At 44.0% G+C, this 22,155-nt stretch overlaps 1 protein-coding gene across 1 annotated transcript in view; it reads left to right on the forward strand.

The window, feature by feature from the left end:
• Positions 1-22,155, forward strand: part of cplx4a (complexin 4a) — a 44,437-nt gene that overhangs the window by 16,488 nt on the left and 5,794 nt on the right. Inside the window, exon 2 of the mRNA XM_080218661.1 lies at positions 14,889-14,976. Coding sequence (XP_080074787.1) covers positions 14,889-14,976 — 88 coding nt within the window. The remainder of the gene's footprint in view (positions 1-14,888; positions 14,977-22,155) is intronic.

Below are 22,155 nucleotides of genomic sequence, written 5' to 3' on the forward strand. Positions count from 1 at the left end.
TATGGGGTTCAGTCTAGAGCAATGTTTCTCAGTGGGTCATGATCCCAACATTTAGGGTCACGAACTCCAAGGCAGCAATGGTGATTGTTGAGCAGAATCATTCCTAGGATTCTGAGGCTCCATTACACAAGTGGCAGGTATCAGTCTTCAAACTGGTTGCCAACAAAACAATTGCCCCTCCCTTCTCAATAACTAACCCCCCCACCACTTTATAAAACTCTCCATATTACCCAGAATCAGAATTACAGAATCACAGAATACTACAATGCAGAAGAGACCCTTCAGTGCATTGAGTCTGCACTGACACATGAAAGGCCCTGACCTGTCCACCTAATCCCATTTGCCAGAACTTCACCCATAGGCTGAATGTTATGGTGTGCCAAGTACTCATCCAGGTACTTTTTAAAGAATGTGAGGCATCCCACCTCCACCACCCTCCCAGACAGCCTGGAATGCACTGTCACCAACCTCTTGACAAAAATGTTTTTCCTCAAATCCACCCTAAACCTCCCACGCCTTGCTTTTAACTTATGTAGCTGACGCTTCAACTAAGGGGACAGCTGCTCCCTGTCCAGCCTGTCCATGCCCCTCCACAATCTTGAACACCACAATCAGAGCACCCCTTAGTCTTCTCTGCACCAGAGAAAACAACCTCTCTTTATAACTTAAATGTTCCATCCCTGGCAACATCCTGGTTAATCTCCTCTGCACACCTTCCAGTGTGTTCATGTCTTTCCCATAATGTGGCAATCAGAACTGCACACAGTACTCAAAAGTTCCATACACCTCCATCATGACCCCTCTGCTTTTGATATCTATACCCCGAGTGATAAAGGTGAGTGTGCCATATGCCTTTTTCACCACTCTAAAAACCTACCTTTCTGCTTCAGGGGTCTATGGACAAACACGCCAAGGTCCCTTTGTTCTTCAGAACTTCCCAGTGTCAGACCTTTTATAGTGTACTTCCTTGTCAAATTACTACTTCCAAAATGTATCACCTCACACTTTTCACAGTTAAATTCCAACTGCCACATCCACTCATTTGACCATCTTGTCAATATCTTTCTGTAACCCAAGACACTCAACCTCACTGTTAACCACCCGCATCAGCAAACTTACTGATCCTACCTTTCACATAGTCATCTGTATCATTTATATAAATGACGAACAATAGCGGGCCCAGCACAGATCCCTGTGGAACGCCACTGGTCACGGCTCCAGTCATTAAAGCAGCCGTCTGTCATCAACCTCTGTCTCTTACTGCTAAGCCAATTATGAATCCACCTTATCAGATCACCCTGTATCCCATGTACATTTGACTTCTTAATAAGTGTCCCATGTGGAACTTTGTCAAAGGCTCTGCTGAAATCCATGTGAGCACAGTAAGAAGTCTCACAATGCCAGATTAAAGCCCAATGGGTTTATCTGGAATCACGAGTTTTTGGAGTGCTGCTCCTTCATCAGGTGAGTAGATTTTCACATCTACTGACAGTAATTAATAAACTTTAAACTTTAGCACACATATACTCTCACTCTCACATCAATTTTTAAACATTAATATAAGAACATAAGAACATAAGAAATAGGAGCAGGAGTAGGCCATCCAGCCCTTTGAGCCTGCCCCGCCATTCAATAAGATCATGGCTGATCTGTTGTGTCTCAGTTCCACATTCCCGCCCTCTCCCCATAACCCTTAATCCCCTCGCTCATCAAAAACTCATCAACCCGCGTCTTAAAAATATTTAGCGAGGCAGCCTCCACCACCTCAATGGGCAGAGAATTCCAGAGATTCACCACCCTTTGGGTGAAGAAGTTCCTCCTCAACTCCGTTCTAAACCGCCCCCCCTTTATCTTGAGGCTGTGCCCCCTAGTCCTACTGTCCTTTCTGAGCGGGAAGAGCCTCTCCACCTCTATCCTATTCATCCCATTCATCATCTTATACGTCTCAATGAGATCTCCCCTCATTCTTCTAAACTCTAACGAGTACAAGCCTAGTTTATTCAGCCTCTCCTCATAGCTCAATCCCCTCAACTCCGGTATCAGCCTAGTAAACCTCCTCTGCACTCCCTCCAAGGCCAAAATATCCTTGCGTAAGTACGGTCACAGTGAGAAAGGTTTTGGGAAGCATTAGTCTAGAGCACATCCATGGTATTCTGGGGTGAAATACAGCACAGGAGGACAAAGTGTAGGGATGCAGTAGGCATAGGAGATTTAACAGAGGGATTTGCACATGATTCTGCAATGTGAATCACATATGGTGGGCTGCCTCCCTGGTAAAAGGTAAAGGATGCCACAGAATGGGAGCAGAACATTTTGCAGGAGGGATGGGAAACAGGCAGAAGCCATGATCCAAGATGGAATCAATGACTTTGGTAGGAAATGTGTTTGTCGAACAACAGAATTTCAGGAGCTAGGAAGGAAATTGGAGGGCAGTACTTCAACAGTAATAATCTCTGGATTACTCTAAGTGCCACAGGCTAGTGAGAACAGCAAAGGAAAGATATGACATGTTAATACATGGCTGGATATTTCCCATAGACTGAGATCTAATAGTATAAAAGTAAACAAGTGAAAGATTTCCTACAATGGACAACAGAACTTTATGGATTAGTATGTTTCCAATGAGGAAAGAATTGAATTCTTGGGAAAAGTGAGGCAATTGGAGAATGTTTCAGAAATTTTGGGACAAAGTGGCGGGCTGTGAACCTAGTTGGCTGCCCAATCCATCGATGTGGATATCTAATTAGTTCAGCTGATAAATTCCGATTAGAAACTGTTTTATGCCAGTATTTTGTTGTTGGTATTAATGAGAATTTATCAATTTTAAATTGTCAGATCAAGGATTCAGAGAAAATGTAACCTAAGTAATGTTAAAGCATTGAAAGCTTTGTCATTGGAGTAGAGACTATAGCATGTTTTAAAAGAAGATAAAAATCAGAAACAGATGTACTGGCACTGAGATCTCAGCAGCCACTTCTTTTAAGATCCTAGGATGAAATCCTTCAGGACCTGGGAACATGTCAGCCTTTAGTTCTAATAATTTTCTCAGTACCATTTCTCTGGTAGTTGTAACTGTTTTAAATTGCTCTCCTCTTTTACCCCCCAGTTCACACTTATTTTGGCTATAAAAGCAAAATACTGCGGATGCTGGAAAGCTGAAATGAAAAAAATGCTGGAAAAGCTCAGCAGGTCTGGCAGCATCTGTTTGGTACTTGAGAAAGGATGTACTAGCACCAGAAAGGGTGTTGTGGAGATTCATTAGGTTGAGTTCGGAGTTGAGAGGGTTGGCTTATGAGGAGAGACTGAATAGACTGGGAACATACTCATTGGAATTTAGAAGAGTAGGGGGGGGTATTCTCATAGATACATGTAAAATTGTGAAGGGAACAATAAGATAGAAGCAGGGAGGTTGTTTACATTGGTGGGTGAAACTAGAACGAGGGGGCATAGCCTCAAAATAAGGGCGAGCTGATTTAGATTGAGTTGCGGAGGAACTTCTTCACCCCAAGGGTTGTGAATCTGTGGAATTCACTGCCCAGTGAAACAGTTGAGGCTACCTCGTTGAATGTTTTTAAGGCAAAGGTAGATATATTTTAGAACAATAAAGGAACTAAGGGTTATGGTGAATGGGTGGGTAAGTGGAACTGAGTCCATAAAAAGATCAGCTATGATCTTATTAAATGGCAGAGCAGGCTCGAGGACCAAATGGCCTACTCCTTCTTCTAGTTCTTATGTTATTTTCCATTATTAATTCCCCATTGTCAACCTAGAGGGCCAACACATACTTTACCTGCTCTTTTCCTTTTCAAATACATGTAGAAGCTCTTTTTTATATTCCTAGCTAGGATTTGCTGAAGCTGTTAATTTTTCACTTTTTGTTAATCTTTTGGTCATACTTTTTATAGTCTGTCCAATTTTCTGACTTGCTACTCACCTTTGTGGAATTATATGCTTTTTATTTCATACTATCTTTAACTTCTAAACTCCCTCAACATCAGTGGACATCTTTCTGGTGTGGCAAATGCCTTCAGGATGGTTTACCAGCTGGGTGGTATCCCAGCATATTTTAGGGGGTTCAGGCCAGAGTTATCTGTCAGATGCCATCTACAGCTATTGCTTGGTCTGTGTGTGAGTTTTTCAAGTACTTCATTAGCAAACATCACTGTGCAAGAAGGACATCTTACTAAAGTTCAATGAACCAGCACCGATACCATAAAAACTTATTTGGACTGTATTACTCCTATCCTGCATCCTTTTTAATGAGAGAATCTGGCAGTAGAGCTGATCCAAGCTGCACTCTTCAATTGAGTAAAATTATCTCCATGTCTCCTAACCACATAATGGCAAACCAAAGCTTGTGTATTTGTTGTAACATCGAAAATGACAGGTCAACTTGGGCTGTTGTCGACAAGGAAAGCGCATAGGTATTCGCAGCAGGCACAAGTGTTGGGCACATTTGAAGGCCACATGATTGTTAGCCACAGATGGTGTATCTTTTTATTCGAGTCTTTTTTCTCACTGGAATATATCTATTTTGGGTATTCTGAAATACCTCCTTATGAGTTACTACTAAATCTCTACTAATCTATCTCTTAACCTAATTTCTCTAACTGAATGTGAAATTCAATCATATTGTGGTCAGTGCTAAAGTTAAAGGCACCATATTCCTTGATGACCATAGACTGTTCACTCTTTTGAGGGGGAGAACTGACTGGCAGTGATTTAACCTGAGGATCACCACACCTCAGGCGAGAGGCAAGGTTGAAAAGGTGAACCTTCATGAACAACTTCAGCCAGTAATTGAACCTGCGCTGTTAGCATGGCACCACATCACGAACCAACCATCCAGTCAACTGAGCCAAACTCACTGCTTTCTAGATTTGAGGCTATTAATTCATCTTGTCTTATTGCACACAAACAGATCTGGTAGCGCCTGCTCTCTGGTTTGCTCTAGAACATGCTGCTCTAAGTAGCAGTCCCAAAAACTCTAGGAACTCTTCATCCAGGTTATCATTGTCAATCTAATTAGTCCAATCTATAAATACATTGAAGCCAACCATGATTATAGCCAAACCTTTCTCAAAAGCTCCCATTATACCTTCCTATAAACCCCATCCTACATTGTAGCTAGCGTTAGGGGGGATCTATTATCCACTCCCACATTTGGGTAAGTAGTTAATAAATATTTGGAAGCTCCTAGAAGTCATGTTTCCAGTAATCTTTGTCAAATAGGGAACTATAGACCTGTGAGACCTAGGAAAGTTGCTAAAGTCTATTATGAAGGATTTCATAACTCGGCATTTGGAAGGCAGTGTATAATCAGACAAAGTCAGCATGGATTTACAAAAGGGAAATCATGCTTGATGAATCTACTGGAATTCTTTGAGAATATAACTAGTAAAATTGACCGAGAAGAACTAGTGGATGTGGTTTATTTAGACTTTCTGAAGGCTTTTGACAAGGTCGCACATAACAGACTACTGTGCAAAGTTAAAGCACATAGGATCACAAGGAATGTCTTGAGATGGATAGAAAGCTGGTTAATGGATATAAAGCAAAGAATTGGCGTAAATAGGTCCTTTTTCCGATTGGCAGTCAATGACTAGTGGGGTTCCACAGGGATCTGTGCTAGGACCCCAACTGTTCACATTATATATTAATGCTTTGGAAGAGGGAACTGAATGTAATATCTCCTAATCTGCAGATGATACAAAGTTGAGTGGGAGCGTGAGCTGTGAGGAGGATATAGAGATGCTTCAGTATAATTTGGACTGGCTGGGTATGTGGGCATATGCATAGCAGATGCTGTATGATGTGGATCAATGTGAAGTTATCCACTTTGGTAGTAATAATAGGAAGACAAATTATTACTTGAATGGGTGTAAATTGGGAGAGGTGAATACTCAATGAGACGTTGGAATCCTTGTGCATCAGTAAGCATGCAGGTACAGCAGGCAGTAAAAAAGACAAATGGTATTTTGGCCTTTATAGCAAGAGGATTTGAGTATAGGGATAGGGATGTTTTGCTGCAATTGTGTAGGGCATTGGTGAGGCCACACCTGGAGTACTGTATACAGTTTTGCGGAAGGATGTCTTTGCTATAGGGTGAGTACAACAAAGGTTTACCAGTCTGATTCCTGGGATGACAGGCCTGCCATATGAGGAGAGACTATATCGGTTAGAATTATATTCACTGGAGTTTAGAAGAATTGAGAGGGGATCTCATAAAAACTTATAAGATTCTAACAGGGTTAGACAGGGTAGATGCAGAAATAATGTTCCCAATGGTGGGGGAGCCCAGAACTAGTTGTCACAGTTTGAGGTTAAGGGGTAAACCTTTTAGAACTGAAGTGAGGAAAAATTTCTTCACCCAGAAGGTGGTGAACGTGTTGAATTCACTACCACAGAATGTAGTTGAGGCCAGAATGTTGTCTGATTTCAAGAAGAAATTAGATATAGCTCTTGGGGCTAAAGGGATCAAGGGATATGGGGGGAAGGGGGAATCAGGATATTGAATTCAATGATTAGACATGATCAAAATGAATGGTGGAGCAGGCTCGCTTCTAGTTCCTATGTTTCTACGTAACACATCCTTGGACCACGTATGATAATATTTCAGTTTAAGTTTATTCATTAGTGTCACAGGTAGGCTTGCATTAACACTGCAATGAAGTTACTATGAAAATCAAATATACAGGAAATTGCTGAGATCACACCAAGGGTAATGTGTGCCGTTCTGTTCTCCTTGTTTAAAATAGTTGAGAGAAGCTTCATAAGGTTGATTCCTGGGAAGAAGGCATTAACATATGAGGAAAAGTTGGAGAGGTTGGGCCTATGCATATTCAAGTTTAGAAAGCTGAGTGGGGAACTTATTGCAATTTTTAAGATTTTGAGGGGAATTGAGAGGGTAGATGCTGAGGGGGTGTCCCCCTTCATGGAAGAATCTAGAATTGGGGGCAAAGTTTCAGAAAGGAGGAGAAATTTATTTTCTCAGAAGTTTGTTTATCTTTAGGAATTTCTACCCCAGAGAGCAGGGGATGCTGGGTCACTGAATATATTAAAAGCTGGGTTAGACAATATTGGCTTTCTATACATGACAGTCAAGGGTTATTGGAGAGAAGCAAAGTAGAGTTAAGTAAAGTTTATTTATTAGTCACAAGTAAGGCTTACATTAACACTGCAATAAAGTTACTGTGAAAATCCCCTAGTCATTACACTCCTGTTTGGGACAATGCACCTAACCAGCACGTATTTTAGACTGTGGGGGAAACTAGAGTACCTGGAGGAAACCCACACAGACACGGGGAGAATGTACAAATGTACAGGAAAATGAAGTTGAGGCCAATATCAAATCAGCCAAGACCTTATTGAATGGAAGAGCAAGATTGAAGGGCTGAATGGCCTACATCTGCTCCTACTTCTTATGTCCTTCTGTTCTTTTACGGATTTCTGTATGCAGTTCAGAAGCAAGATGCAACTAATTTGAAAGGCGTACAGCTATTTCAGGGCTGACATCTTTTATTGTGTAGTTTCTTTTCTTCTTCTGTTTCAGTCCTTCCTACATCATGCCCTTTTAAACTCTCAGGCATTATACTACATTTCCACACTGACTGAGTTGAACCATATGCATGAGAGACTAGACTCTTTAGTTCACCATCCACTGTGCGGTGAATTCAAAACAAGTCTTGAATGGAAATAAACTTAACTTAATGAAAGATCAAGTTTTTCCTTTGACAAGTACGGAATAGTCTTGAATTTTCAAGCTTTTAGCATTAATGGAGTGTGGTGTCTGCTTTTTTTAAAGGAGCAATTTAAACACATTAAGTAAAATTCATCAGCTGTTCATTTAAAATCCTTTGCGGCACTTTTCATGAAAAACTATTTATGACGTTTTTGTTCTTTTGTTTCCTCTTTTAAACATGGCCTTTTTTTTGCCCATTATTTGTAGCTGACAATGGAATGATTACCTTGGATGTGCTGAGGGAAGGGATACAATTATTATTTTCACTTTTCCATTGCTTCTATGGACATTCATAAAACCATGTGGCTATCATTTGTAGGGATCTTTGATAATTCCACCCAGGCTACTTGTACTGGGAACAGTCCTGTGCTGGTTCAACACACCTCATTTAACAAGGTTTCTTCCTCAATCAGGTCTGCATGACATCCATCTGAGTAAAAATGACACTATTTTTCCTTCTCAATTGCTTCCTCCAGTGGGTTTAGTACAATTGGTTCAGAGGACCAAAAAATTGGTCAAAGAGGCATGTTTTAAGAAGCGTCTTCAAGGAGGAAAGTGAGGTAGAGAGGCAGAGATATGTACAGAGGGGATCCCAGAGCTTAGGGCCAAAGCAATCAAAGGTATTATTTTGCTCCAATGGTGGAGCAATTAGATTTGGGGATGCTCAAGAGAGAAGAATTGTAGGAGCGCAGACATCTTGGGGAGTTGTGGGCATGGAGAAGATTACAGAAATAGAGGATGGTGAGGCCATGAAAGGATTTGAAAACAAGGATGTGAATTTTAAGCACAAGACTTCTCTTGACCAGGAATCCATGTAGGTCAACATGCACAGAGATGGGGGAACAGTGTTTGATGCGAGTTAAATGAAGCAACAGAGCTTTGGGTGATTGCAATTTTACAGAGAATAGAACATAGGAGACCAGGGAATGTATTAGAATTGTGGAGTCTGGAGGTAACAAGGGCATAAATGAAGGTTCCAACAGCTTATGAGCTGAGACAGAGGCAAAGTCAGTTCACGTTATCAAGTTGGAGATAGGTGGTTGTAGTGAAGACATGAATATGTGTCAGAAAATGACCTCAGGGACAAATTGGCCTAGGTTGGGAATAGATTGGTTTAATCCTAGACAGTTGCCATGGAGATGGATGAAGTCAATAGTTAGGGAGAAACATTTGGCCTGTTGATTGAAGCAGTGGCTTCAGATTTCCTAATTGTTAATAGGAAAAGATTTCCGCTGATCCAATACTCGATGTCAGAAAAATCTGACATGTCTGACACAGTGTAACAGTGGTTAGCATTGCTGCTTCGCAGCATCAGGGACCCAGGTTCCATTCCAGCTTGGGTCACTGCCTTTGTGGAGTCTGCATGTTCTGCCTGTGTCTGCGGTGGTTTCATCTGGGTTCCCCAGTTTCGTCCCACAGTCCAAAGATGTACAGATTAGATTGATTGGCCATGTTAAATTGCCCTGTAGTGTCAGGGGGATTAGCTGAGTAACTGTGTGGGGTTACAGGGATAGGGCCTGGCTGGGATTGTTGTCTATGCCAGCTTGATGGGCTGAATGGCTTCTTTCTGCACTGCAGGGATTGTATGATTCCATGATCCTATGAATTCAGCAACATTGGAGGAGTCAAGATAGGTGATGGTGAGATAGAGCTGGGTCGTTGTCAGTAAACACGAGAAAGCTGATGCAGTGTTTTTGGATGATGTCACTGAGGGCAGCATGTAGATGAACAAAAAGGGTGGGGGGAGGTCAGGGATAGAAGTTTGGGGAACAAGAGGTAATGGTGTGGGAGTAGCAAATGAAGCCAATGCAAATAATTATTTGGCTTTGATGAGATAAATAAGGATGGAACTAGGTGTAAGCAGTCCTACCCAGCTAAACAATGGTGGAGAAGTGTTGAAGGTAGATAATGTAGTCAGCTGTATCAAAGGTTGAAAAGCCAGGTCAAGAAGGACAAAGATGAAAAGCTTAACTTTGTCACATTCACAAAGAAAGTAAAATTAGAAGCAAGAGTAGGTCAGTCAGTTCTTTGAGCCTACTCTGTCATTCAGTATAATCATGGCTGATCCTTTATCCTAATGCCTTACTCCTGAGATCTCTAATACTGTCCTTAGTTTATTTTATGAGCCATGGGTGGGCCACTTTTGCCATTGCATTTTTGCACTGAAAAGAGATTGTATACTGTTACAATGCACACATTCATTCCTTACATAATGGCCATTGCCTATCCACCATCATGCCTTTTAAGGAAGTTCTCCAATCTATCATCACCGACTCATGCCTGATATCTTGCTGCTTTCAATTGGACTTCTTCACTTTCCATCCAAATGAAGAATTCTCTCATGCTATAATCACAATTCTCCAAAGGATTCTGCACAAGATTATTAATCAATCCCTTCTTATTGCACAATACAAATCTACAGTAACATGTTCCCTGGTTAGTTCTTCAATGGAGTGGTCTAAAAAAAATTGTAGACATGCCAGGAATTCATCAGCCACAGTATTATTGCCAATATGATTTCAACAATCAATGTGCAGATCAAAGTCACCCCATGATTATTGTGGCATTTTTGTGACATGTATCTCTAATTTCCTGTTTAATGCTATTCTTTAACCTGACATTATTGTTTGGAGGCCTATAGTCAACTTGCACGAGCGTTTTCCACCAATTGTTGCTTCTTAGCTCTGCCTAGAATGATTCTAAATCTAGAGTTTCCAAGTCAATATCCTTTATCACACACTTTCCCTCATCCAGAATTTCCCATGGGTGGGTATTGAAGGTGGAACAGTTGGACATAGAATGAGGATATAAGTGGAAAGTGATGTAAAGAAGTGGTTGTACCTAATTGATATAATAGAGTTAGCAAGATCACATGAGATGGCAAGGTCAATGAGTTGGCTGTGAATGCAACAAAAGAGGGAGTTGTTATATATTTTAAAAAGCATGCAGGTTGCTTTAAGAACTGATCATCTGATTGATGATGATGTCATTACAGTGACACCATGATTAGTTTTGTATTTGATACAGTGCAGAGAGCAGCTCAACAATAAAACCTGTTGTTTTTGTTTCAATCCACATATGCAAACTATGGCTTTTCTTTTTGTGTAAAACCCATTACCATGAATATGGTTAGGACACTACAGAAAGAAAATCGGTGGCACAAGGATTTTGTTTAATCAAGAACATTGAGGAAAGATACAAAGGTAGAGAAAACTGTGGATCCTCAGGTTGAGAAGAAGCAACAACAAGATTGAAATGCCAGTGAAGGAAGACTCAAGTAAGTGTAGGAAAGAGTGGGGGGAGGGGACGGAGTGTGCAGGGGGGTGGGATGGGCAAGGGAGAGAGCAGAGAAAGAGAGTGGGGTAGTATGGTTTTAAAAAGTAGAGGATTTTTTCTGATCAGAGAAGGGCGAGACTCCAAGCAGTATCTGACATACTTTAAAAAAGAAGAATGCTTTACTGTAAGGCTGGGGCCATCTGAAAAAAAACCACTGTGGGATTTTAAAGCCTTGCTTATACCAATACCGTAAAATCCCACCTGAGGTCAATGGATTTGCCCATTGTCTGCCCCTCACCTGCTCTGATTGTTGTGGTGGGCAGGGCAGTAAAATTTCGGCATTTAAGCCAACAATCTCCAGGTTTAAAAAAGGGGATTGCTGGGAAGACAGTGAAAAACAAATACTACATAATCTTGAGTGGCTGGGGACTACAAGAGGAATGGTTGGACAAGTAGACTCCACAATCCTTTCAATGAGGGAAATACATCCTGGAGTTCCCATGTCAAGCATTTTCAATTCCTGGTACAAGTGAATCAAATTGAAAATGAGTTGCTTGTACCAATTTTTCTCAGTACAATAAGTTGTAAAACCTATAATTTGCTCCGGAACTTGATTCATCCAACAAAGCCAGGTACCAAAACTTAAGATGACTTGACAAAGATCCTTTGCCATTGTTCATCACTGAATAGTTCAGTTTCCACCAAAGGAATCAAGTGGAAGGTGAAAACATTGCACAGCTTGTGGCAACCTTAAAAAGGCTTTGGAATATTGAGTTTGGTGAGTCAATATAAAATTCTCTTTGAGATCATTTAGTTTGTCATCTCCAAACGAAACTATCCAAGATAGGTTGTTTACTGAACATGCTTCGACTTTGAAGACAGCAGTAGAAATTGCAGTATCGATGGAACTGACACAACATCGAGGGCTGAAGGGCCTGTACTGCGCTGTAATGCTCTATGTTCTAATGTTCTAAGTTCTATAAAATGGCCTCACAATTTAGTACAGGAATGAAGATCCACAAGTTAGGAACTACACATAAGAAGTCAAAACAAAAACAAAGATGTCACTGTGAATGAATGCAAGAGGAAAGATAGTTAACACAAGAATTGTAGCAAAATGGGTCATATTGCAAAAGTTTGTTGCTCTAAATCAATATTTCTTAAGAATAGCATTCAGAGGAACATAAGAACATAAGAAATAGGAGCAGGAGTAGGCCATTTAGCCCTTCGAGCCTGCCCAGCCATTCACTAAGATCATGGCTGATCTGAAGTGGATCAGTTCCACTTTCCCGCTTTCTCCCCATAACCCTTAATTCCCCTGTCCATCAGAAACCTATCTACCTGTGACTTAAATATACTTAGCGAGGTAGCCTCCACAACTTCAACAGGCAGAGAATTCCAGAGATTCACCACTTTTTGAGTGAAGAAGTTCCTCCTCAACTCTGATCTAAACTGCGCCCCTCCCCCTTATCTTGAGGGTGTGCGCTCTAGTCCTGCTATCCTTTCTAAGCGGGAAGAATCTCTTTACCTCTACCCTATCCATCCCCTTCATTATCTTATACGTCTCTATAAGATCCCCCCTCAGGAAGAATCTGAGTACCTTCAAGAAGAAAAACAAGTTGCATTCTACAAAAAGAATTTACAACATGGAAGAGAAGAATTATAATAGTGAAGAAGAGAGTATCCAGAAATATGACAATGAATTTCAACTGAAATCTTATTCATACAGGGTGAATCACATAAATGCTGGGTGATTCCAAAGTTAAGTGAACAACATATTAAGATGGAGGTTGATGCTGTATTTTTAATTCCTAAGACTACTTATCAACAAATGCTGAAACATCTTCCTTTAAAACCAGCTGATGTAATTTTTAAAGACACAGAAGAGATTGTGCCATTAAAAGGTTACATCATGATCGACATAAAATTGAGTTGACAAACAGAGGAGCTACCTGTCCATTTATTCCATGGTAATTTCCAGTTCTATTTGGGAGATCATGGTTGGAGAAGATAAAGTTTAATTGGAGTGCTGTTGATGCTAAAACAAACCCACAACACCTTCTGGATAAATACAAGAGTATATTCAAAGAGACACTTGACTTAATGAAGGGAGTTCAAGTGAAACTCAAGATAAAGCCTAATAGTCAACTATGAAGTCTCAAAGCAAGAGCGATGCCATATGCAATTTGTCCCAGGGTCCAAGAAGAATTAGAATGACTTGATAACAGTGGAGTGTTGGAGTTGGTTATAATGAGTGACTAGGCTACTTTCATCATATCTGTCATGAAACCAGATGGTTCAGTTTGCATTTGTGGCGAATTTGAGTTAATAAGTGGGCAGAAATTCAGCAAGATTGATCTTTCACAAGCACATTTACAGATGAATGTAGGCACTAAGTCACAACTATTGCTTACCAGTGTTACTAATGAAGGTTTTTTTGTTATAAAAGATTGCCTTTTGGAATCCACACCAGCCCTATTCCATGGATCGATGGATCAGATTTTAAGCGGTCTCTCTGATGCATAATTTTATCTGAATAATATTCCAATTACAGGGTCGCATGAACAAGAGGGCTTGAATAATTTAGAAGCAACACTGGAATGTTTTCAGAACATTGTGGTCGATCATGAGCCTGTGCTCTCTGCATGGGAATGGTGGCGGGTGCTCAAGATCTGGTGAAACCCAGAAATGGCACATCTCGCTGCAAGTAGAAGATACAATTTTCTGTGTGGTGATTTGGCTCAAGGACCTGCTTTTCTAAAGCCTGCATGTACAATATAAATTGAAAGCTCCGTTATTTTAACTTCTAACATTGTAAATGTTGCATCAATGCTAATACTTTTCTTCTCCAGTACAATTTGTTTTGCATGTATCTTAACAACTGTAATTTGCTCTGCATGTATATAAAGCCTGTGCAATACATTCCTAGGTGTTAGCCGTGGCTCAGTGGTGGCCATCTCTTAATTAAAAGATTGCAGGTTCAAGCAGACAATCTAGGCTGAGGGTTCCCTCAATGCTGCATCATGGCAAGTGCCACCTTTTCAAGGAGATATTAAATTAAGGCTGTGTCTTCCTTCTTAGACCAATATAAAATATCCCATGGTATTAGGTGAAGAAGAACAAAATTTGCCCCTCAAATAAATAAATTATCTGGATATACATCTCATTATGATTTTTTTGGTAGCTTAGCACGAAGTAATGCAAAGTGACTACACTTCACAAATACTTCATTGACTGTAAAGCACTTTGGGCCATTCCAAGGTCATGAAAGGTGCAATATATTTACAAGTTCATGACTTTCATGTCTTACATTCTTGTGCACTTCCTTTCAGACTTCCTGACAGGTCCTTAGGGTCTTAGTAACAACATCAGTAATCCATTCATAAAATTTGTGAATGCTGAAAGGTCGGCTTCCTTCATCACAACTGTTTTTGCTTCACTCCATTATTGTTCTTCCTAAAATTAGCAAGAGCTTGTTATTAAATCAGTTCTTCTTTGCTACGACCATCCTCCCTCGTTGAATTTTCAGACCTCAAAGTTCATGAGTCACAAGGCTCCCAAAATATTGAAAAATATTGACCTGATGGATTGCAAATTTTCCATTACACCTAACACAACATGACTTCTCATGTTGGCAATGGTGGTGTCTCGCACTTTGATTTGACCTGCTACCTAACCAATAGGTCACTTCATTCAAATCTGGTAATGAACTCTGCAAAGGGAGACAAGGGAAGAAAATGTGTAGCAACAAATAACCCCCAACATGAACACTTAAAATGACAGGTAGCTTTTCCTAGAGAAAAAAACAAGATATCTTAGGAGTCTTTTTTTTTCATTTGTGTATTGAGACTATATTTCTTTCTGATTTCAGAATGGAACGAGATGGCATGTTTGCACAGAAGAAAGCAGAAAGAGCAACACTCAGGGTTCATTTAAGAGAAAAATACAGGCTTCCAAAGGTTAAAAATATATTTTACAGATTCTTGTTAAAAGCAAGAGAATGATGATAGAATGGTTTTAAATGTATACATATGGTAGTATACATAGGTATGTTGCTGTCACTATTTTGAAGAGAAGCACCTTGCACTAGTCAATCTTACAAATCTTACAAGAAAAATACGATTGGTACGATTGGGATCGCACAAAATGGGCAAAGAGGCCACTTAAATGCGTTTGTATGCATTTCAATTGACTCAATGGGCTGCATGCTCAACTTTACCAGCACTTCCCCCTTTACCACCATGTTCACCAATACGGAATCGGCTCAAAACAGACACGTTCCACAAAAGTCCAATTCAGGTGCTCTATTAGCACCTGGTTGCTAATAGAGGGTTAATGAAGAGGTAAGTGCCTAGCATCTGACAGCTCTCTGCTGCTTTTGTTGTGGCCATTTTGTTTCTCAGGTTGGGGGGATGGGGTGTTGTTGCCCACCAAGGTGTTCAATATCCGGTTGCAGCACAGATCTGGGTCTCAGCACTGGCCTTGGATCTTGTGGATGCTGCTGAGTCCTAGTGCACTCCGCAGTCTGCCAGCTGAAGGATATGCAAGAAGCCTTTGCACTTCTGCAGCCTCTGAACTTTTCAAGGAGCTGTGATTCTGGGGAGAATGTGACTGGGGGAATGGGCAGTATGAACAATGCTTGTTGCTGGGCTAGGGGCAAGCAGCGTTTCTTAACCTCTACATGTCTTCCTCTCCATCTCCAACCAGCTCTCCCCCTTCAGAGCGATGAGATGGTTTTTGCAATGCAACCAATTGATCTTGCTGTTTTTTTGGTTGTTGTTGGAGCTGAGGAGGAGGAGCTTGAAGAAGAATTGCAGACACAGGAGGCCCGGGCCTTACCACTTGCAGGAGTAGAGGGAGACGACCATCAGAGGCAGGAGATGGCCATCATTCACCCAGAGGAATGGAGGCGCAGGAGAAGGAGGGAGCAGAGATCCCAGCAATTCCGTGCACAAGTGTCATTTGAACAGATGTCGGATACTGTGTGCTGCCGTCGTCTCTGCCTCCAAAAGGAGACCGTGCACCACATGTGCAACCTGTTGCAGCACCTGGCACGTCGGGGCAGGGGAGGCACTCACTCTCGGTAGCTGTCAAATTGGTGGCGCTCTGAACTTTTATGTGACTGGCTCCTTTCAGACCCCTAGCGGAGATGTCTGTGGCATCTCCCAATGAGCCATCCACACCTGTGTCAAGCAGGTCACAGAAGCCCTGTATACCCAGGCTGGGCAGTACATCAAATTTAACCTGGACCAAATACAGCAGGAAGCCCAACTGCAGGGTTTGAGGCCATTGCAGGAATGTGTAACGTACAAGAGGCCATCAACTGCACCCACATCACCCTCAAGGCCCCCCCTACAGAATCCACAAATATTCATCAACAGAAAGAGATTCCATTCCCTGAATGTCCAACTGGTGTGTGACCACAATATGATCATTGTGGACGTCTGCGCGAGACACCCAGGCAGCGTGAATGACAGCCTCATTGTCAGGAGCTCGGACATCCCGCAAGCATTTGAGGAGGAATCCAGGCTGTGGGGGTGGCTCCTGGGTGATATGGGTTAGCTGCTTTGGACATGGCAGATGGCGCCTGTGCAGAGGCCTGTGACTGAGGAGGAGATTTGCTATAATGAGGCCCATTCGGAATAGTGGAGAGGTGCTTTAGGCTCCTCAAAATGTGATTCTGGTGCCTGCACTGCTCTGGTGGGGTCTTACAATACAGGAGGCCAACCAGTTGGGTGTTGCTAGGGAGGAGGTTACCCAGCAGGAAGGGGAGGAAGCAGAGGTAGAGCACACTGAGCAACACCACCCAGGCGCTGGAGGCTGGCCGATCGAATGAGGCTGCAAGGGTGGCAAGGGAGGCCCTGATCACCAGGCGGTTCAGATGCAAGGGGTCTGTGGGTTCCATTCCCCACCCCCTAAAATCCTTCTATATCCTGCAACATTGTCACACCAGAGTGGTGGGCCTGGGTACTCTGTGTTAGTGAGTTTTTTTGACAGGCAGGAGGGTGATGACAACTCACTAAGCACCATTAAGATGATGCCCTGATGCAAACTAGTCTGACTCCTACCAGAGCTCTGTATGCACGCTGGCACCTGGGCCCACATCTGTGTAGCGGGTAAAGAATCTGAAGCCCTCATACAGGGCCCTGGGGCTTGAGGGCTGTGAGGGAATTGCTTGTGGGGTCTGGGTCACTCCATTGGACGGTGGTGCTTCTGCAATGAGCTCCAGAAGTTCCAGCGTCATCTGGCACTGCCAGTCCGGGGTGATCACCTGCATCCTACCCATGGTGGTCGAGCCCTTTGCAATGGCCACCTGAGTCGGGGGGGGCACCTGTCAATGGCCACAGCAAGTGCCCTCTGAGACTGGGCCATGCTCTGCAGCCTCTCAACTATGAATCTCTGTGACAGAACAACGTTCTCAAGGGCTGCTGCCGTAGCCCGCTGTGTCTCAGTGCTATCCCACTGGCTTTCCCGCAAGCTCTCGAGCCTCTCAGCCATGGGCCACAGAACTTCGAGAATCCTGTTCAGTCCCTCAGCTGTGGCCCACTGTGACTCGGCCGTGGCCCTCTGGGACTCCGCTGTGGCCTGCTCTGACTTGGCCGTTGCTTGGAGACTGCCACTTATGGCAGACGCCACCTTTGCAATGTTGGGCTGGGCAGCACACAAGACAGGCAATAGCTGGTTTGCCTGAAAGCTTTGGGACTCCTCCCAATGGCCTGGCAGTGGATCCAGTGTGGCTGTCAGCCTCTCCTGCATTCCCTGGCCCTGTTGCTGCAGTCATGATGTAGAGTTGCCAGCGTTGGACTGGGGTAAACACTGTAAGGAGTCTCACAACACCAGGTTCGAGTCCAACCAGTTTATTTGATAGTAGTTCACTCAGAGGGTGGTGGTTCACTCAGAGGGTGGTGGGTGAGTGGAATTTCATTCAGAGGGTGGTGAGTGAGTGGAATCGGCTGCCATCGGTGGTGGTAGAGGCGAACTTGCTGGGGTCTTTTAAGGGACTTCTGGATGAGTACATGGGATTTAATGGGATTGAGGGTTATAGATAGGCCTGGTAGGTATGGATATGATCAGCGCAACTTGTGGGCCGAAGGGCCTGTTTGTGCTGTAGTGTTCTATGTTCTATATTTAATCTCGCAAGCTTTCGGAAAAGGTGTTCCTTCGTCAGGTGCCCTTCTCTGATCAGAGCCTTTAACACACCTGACGAAGGAACACTATTTCCAAAAGCTCGTGAGGTTACTATCAAATAAATTGGTTGGACTCCAACCTGGTGTTGTGAGACTTCTTACTCTGTTGCTGCATCTCCAGCAGCTGAGGGAAGTGATCTCAAAGGCCCAGCATGTAGCCTGAAGCCAGCTAACTCCTCACCTCCGGCAGGCCCCTGCAAGCCAGAGGACTCGGACGCTCCGTCCTCCACCCGATGTACCTTATCAGAGAGTGACCCAAAAGTCTCACCACTAACTGGACCCACCCATGTGTGAGTAACTGGGACGGTGAGCTGCAAGCTGGAAGCTGACACCAAAAAGGTGACACGCTCGGAGGTGTCTTCGCTCCCTCCCCCGCTCCAAGGACTTGTCCAAGCTGTCTGGAGCGGGAGTCGCAGTGAGGGCCACAATGACGAATGGCCCTAGGGCAAATGGATATGTCCCTGCAACACAGGACACAAGGTTAAATGCAAGGGAGGGAGAGGAATCCAGTATGCAAAAAACATGATTCACATTTATCCATTGAACATAGAACACAGTACAAAGAAGATTATATCACAGGAGCAGGCCCTTCGGCCCTCTAAGCATACAGCGACCAGGCAGCCCATCTGATTTGCTAGACCCCACCCTTCCAGGGACCATATGCCTCCCATCCCATTCAGGCAGGTGTAAAGACGCCTCTTAAAGGTCATTCTCGTATCTGCCTCTGCGACCTCCCCGGGCAGTGAGTTCTAGGCCCCATTACATTCTTTGTTCATATAAACATGCCTCGTACATCTCTTCTAATCCTTGCCCCTTGCACCCAAAACTCATGCCCCTGAGACGTTGTCTCAAATTGAGTGGAGGATTGACAGGTGCTCACTTCTTGACTCCAGCCTGACCATGCTGTCACTGACAGCCCGTATCATCACCCCCTGTCTTTGCCCTCTCTTTGGTAATATGGTCGGTCTTCTCCTGTGGAGACAGAAGGAGCCATGAAAGAAATGGTGGTGTGTATCAGATGGCAGCCCTTAGAGGGCAAGCACAGTGGCGCTCTTGGGTGGATAGAAAGGAGGTGCTTGGGTAACCCCCAAGAGGCTGGAAACATGCCGGGTACTGGGGATGGAAGGATCCGGGGGGAGATTTGGGGGAAGATGCAGCACTCACCCTTGCTGCCTGGATGCGGTCACTGAGCTTCTTGCGGCACTGCTTCCCAGTTCGATGGGGCCACTGCCATGGCACTGACCGAGGCAGTGACAGCCTCCCAGCCCCATTGCCATCAACCCCCCTGGGTTTGTGTCTTCCTGGGGGGGGTGGAGAAGGTGTCCTGCCTCGTCTCTGTTGCATTCAGCAGCCTACCCAAGTTGCCCTCAGTAAATCAGGGGGCTGGTCATGTAGCCGATTTTTCCTATACTGTCTGCTTGCCTGTCTATCCTTGGGTTTTTTATGGAGTTGCCCCTGTTGGGGCAGATCAGCTGCAGGCAGTTCAGCAGAGCATTCCAGCAAGTTCCATGCAGTTTGCTTGTTGGCATTGAGGGGAAGGCAAGTGTGCACTTGAAGGTGTGCTGATGGTGGGGGATGGTGGATCAGTGCCTCACTGACTGGGGACATGGGAGAGAGAGGGAGCGAGAGAGAGAGAGAGAGAGAGGTGTCATTCAACCATCAGAGGAGTCAGGAGGAGATGGGGGCCTTGTGCTGGAGGGTTCAAAGTATTGGGGAATTGGAGGAAGGGGATAGGAGGAAGGGGGTTCACTCTGTCTGAAATCAGTGCAGGGGAGGGGGATTCGCTCCACTCTGCCTGAGATCGATGGGGGAAAGGAGAGGAACGGCCTGCGATCAGTCTGGGTAAAGTCCAACAGGTTTATTTGGTAGCAAAAGCCACTAGCTTTTGGAGCGCTGCTCCTTCATCAGGTGAGTGGGAGTTCTATTCACAAACAGGTACTATAAAGACACAAACTCAATTTACAAAATAATGGCTGGAATGTGTGTCTTTACAGGTAATCAAGTGTTAAAGTACAAACAATGTGAATGGCGAGAGCGTTAAGCACAGGTTAAAGAGATGTGTATTGTCTCCAGGCAGGACAGTTAGCGAGATTTTGGACTCATGATGAACAATCACTGAAACAACTATATGATGACATCAATAAATTCCATCCACCGTCAGACTCACCATGGACTAACTCTCCAGAATCAGTTGCATTCTTGGACACACGCACCTTCATTAAGGACGGTCACCTCAGCACTTCACTGTACCACAAGCCCACAGATAACCTCACAATGCTCCACTTCTCCAGCTTCCACCCTAAACACATTAAAGAAGCCATCCCCTGAGGACAAGCCCTCCATATACACAGGATCTGCTCAGATGAGGAGGATCACAACAGACACCTCCAGATGCAGAAAGATGCCCTCATAAGAACAGGATATGGCGCTCGACTCATTCATCGACAATTCTGATGCGCCACAGCGAAAAACTGCACCCATCTCCTCAGAAGACAAACACAGGTCACGATGGACAGTGTACCCTTCGTCGTCCAGTACCCCCCAGAGCGAAGGAGCTATGACATCTTCTCTGGAGCCTTCAACATGTCATTGATGAAAACAAACATCTCGCTATCCCCACACCCCCACTTCTTGCCTTCAAACAACCGCACAACCTCGAACAGACCATTGTCCACAGCAAACTACACGGCTTTCAGGAGAACAGTGACCTCAACACCACACAACCCTGCCACAGCAACCTCTGCAAGATGTGCCAGATCAGCGACACAGATGCCATCATATCACGTGAGAACACCATCCACCAGATACATGGTAATACTCTTGCAACTCAGCCAATGTTGTCTACCTGATACACTGCAGAAAAGGATGTCCCGAGGCATGGTACTTTGGGGAGACCATGCAGACGCTACGACAATGGACGAATGAACACTGCTCAACAATCACCAGGCAAGAGTATTCTCTTCCTGTTGGGGAACACTTCAGCGGTCACGGGCATTCGGCCTCGGATCTTCGGGTAAGCGTTCTCCAAGGCGGCCTTCACGACACCCAACAATGTAGAGTCGCTGATCAGAGACTGATAGCCAAGTTCCGCACACATGAGGACAGCCTCAACCAGGATCTTGGGTTTACATCACACTATCTGTAACCCCCATGACTTGCCTGGACTTGCAAAATCTCATTAACTATCCCGTCTGGAGACAATACACATCTCTTTATCCTGTGCTTAATGCTCTCTCCACTCACACTGTCTGTGCCTTTAAGACTGTAAAGACTCACATTCCAACCATTACTTTGTAAATTGAATTTGTGGCTTTATTTGCCCTGTTTGCGAATAGGACTCCCACTCACCTGATGAAGGGGCAACGCTCCGAAAGCTAGTGGCTTTTGCTACCAAATAAAGCTGTTGGACTTTAACCTGGTGTTGTGAGACTTCTTACTGTGTTTATCCCAGTCCAACGCTGGCATCTCCACATCATCAGTCTGGATGGCAGAGGGATGGGGGGATAAGGGTGTCAGTAATATTGTGGGGTAAGCAATGTCTCTGGGGGCCGGGGAAGGCATTATCTGGCCTGGGAGGGAAGTGGCAAGGGAGCAGCATTCTATCTTTTTCTTTCTGTGCATGCGCAGTTGGAGGCACCGGTCAGAGCTACAAGGTTTCAGGTGCATTAAGCCCTGCCCACAGGCTTGTGCAGTGTGATTTGAACTCGCTGATATTTTTGCAGGCAGAGTCCATATGGGGGCGCCTCAGAAATGGGCCTAAAAGTCTGAAACATTCGCAGTTTCAAGTCCATCCAGCACTTCAAATCAAGGTGATAAAATAGGGCCCACTGTGTCTGTGCAGGCTCTTTGTAAGGTCTATCAGTTAATCTCAATCTCTGCATTTGCCCCAGAGCCCTGTTCTTTCTCTTCCATTCCAACACCTAACCCTATATCAAAAAATAGTCTCGTTGA

This window comes from Carcharhinus amblyrhynchos, chromosome 1 (assembly GCF_965287045.1).
Source record: "Carcharhinus amblyrhynchos chromosome 1, sCarAmb.v2.hapA, whole genome shotgun sequence".
Lineage (NCBI taxonomy): Eukaryota > Metazoa > Chordata > Chondrichthyes > Carcharhiniformes > Carcharhinidae > Carcharhinus > Carcharhinus amblyrhynchos.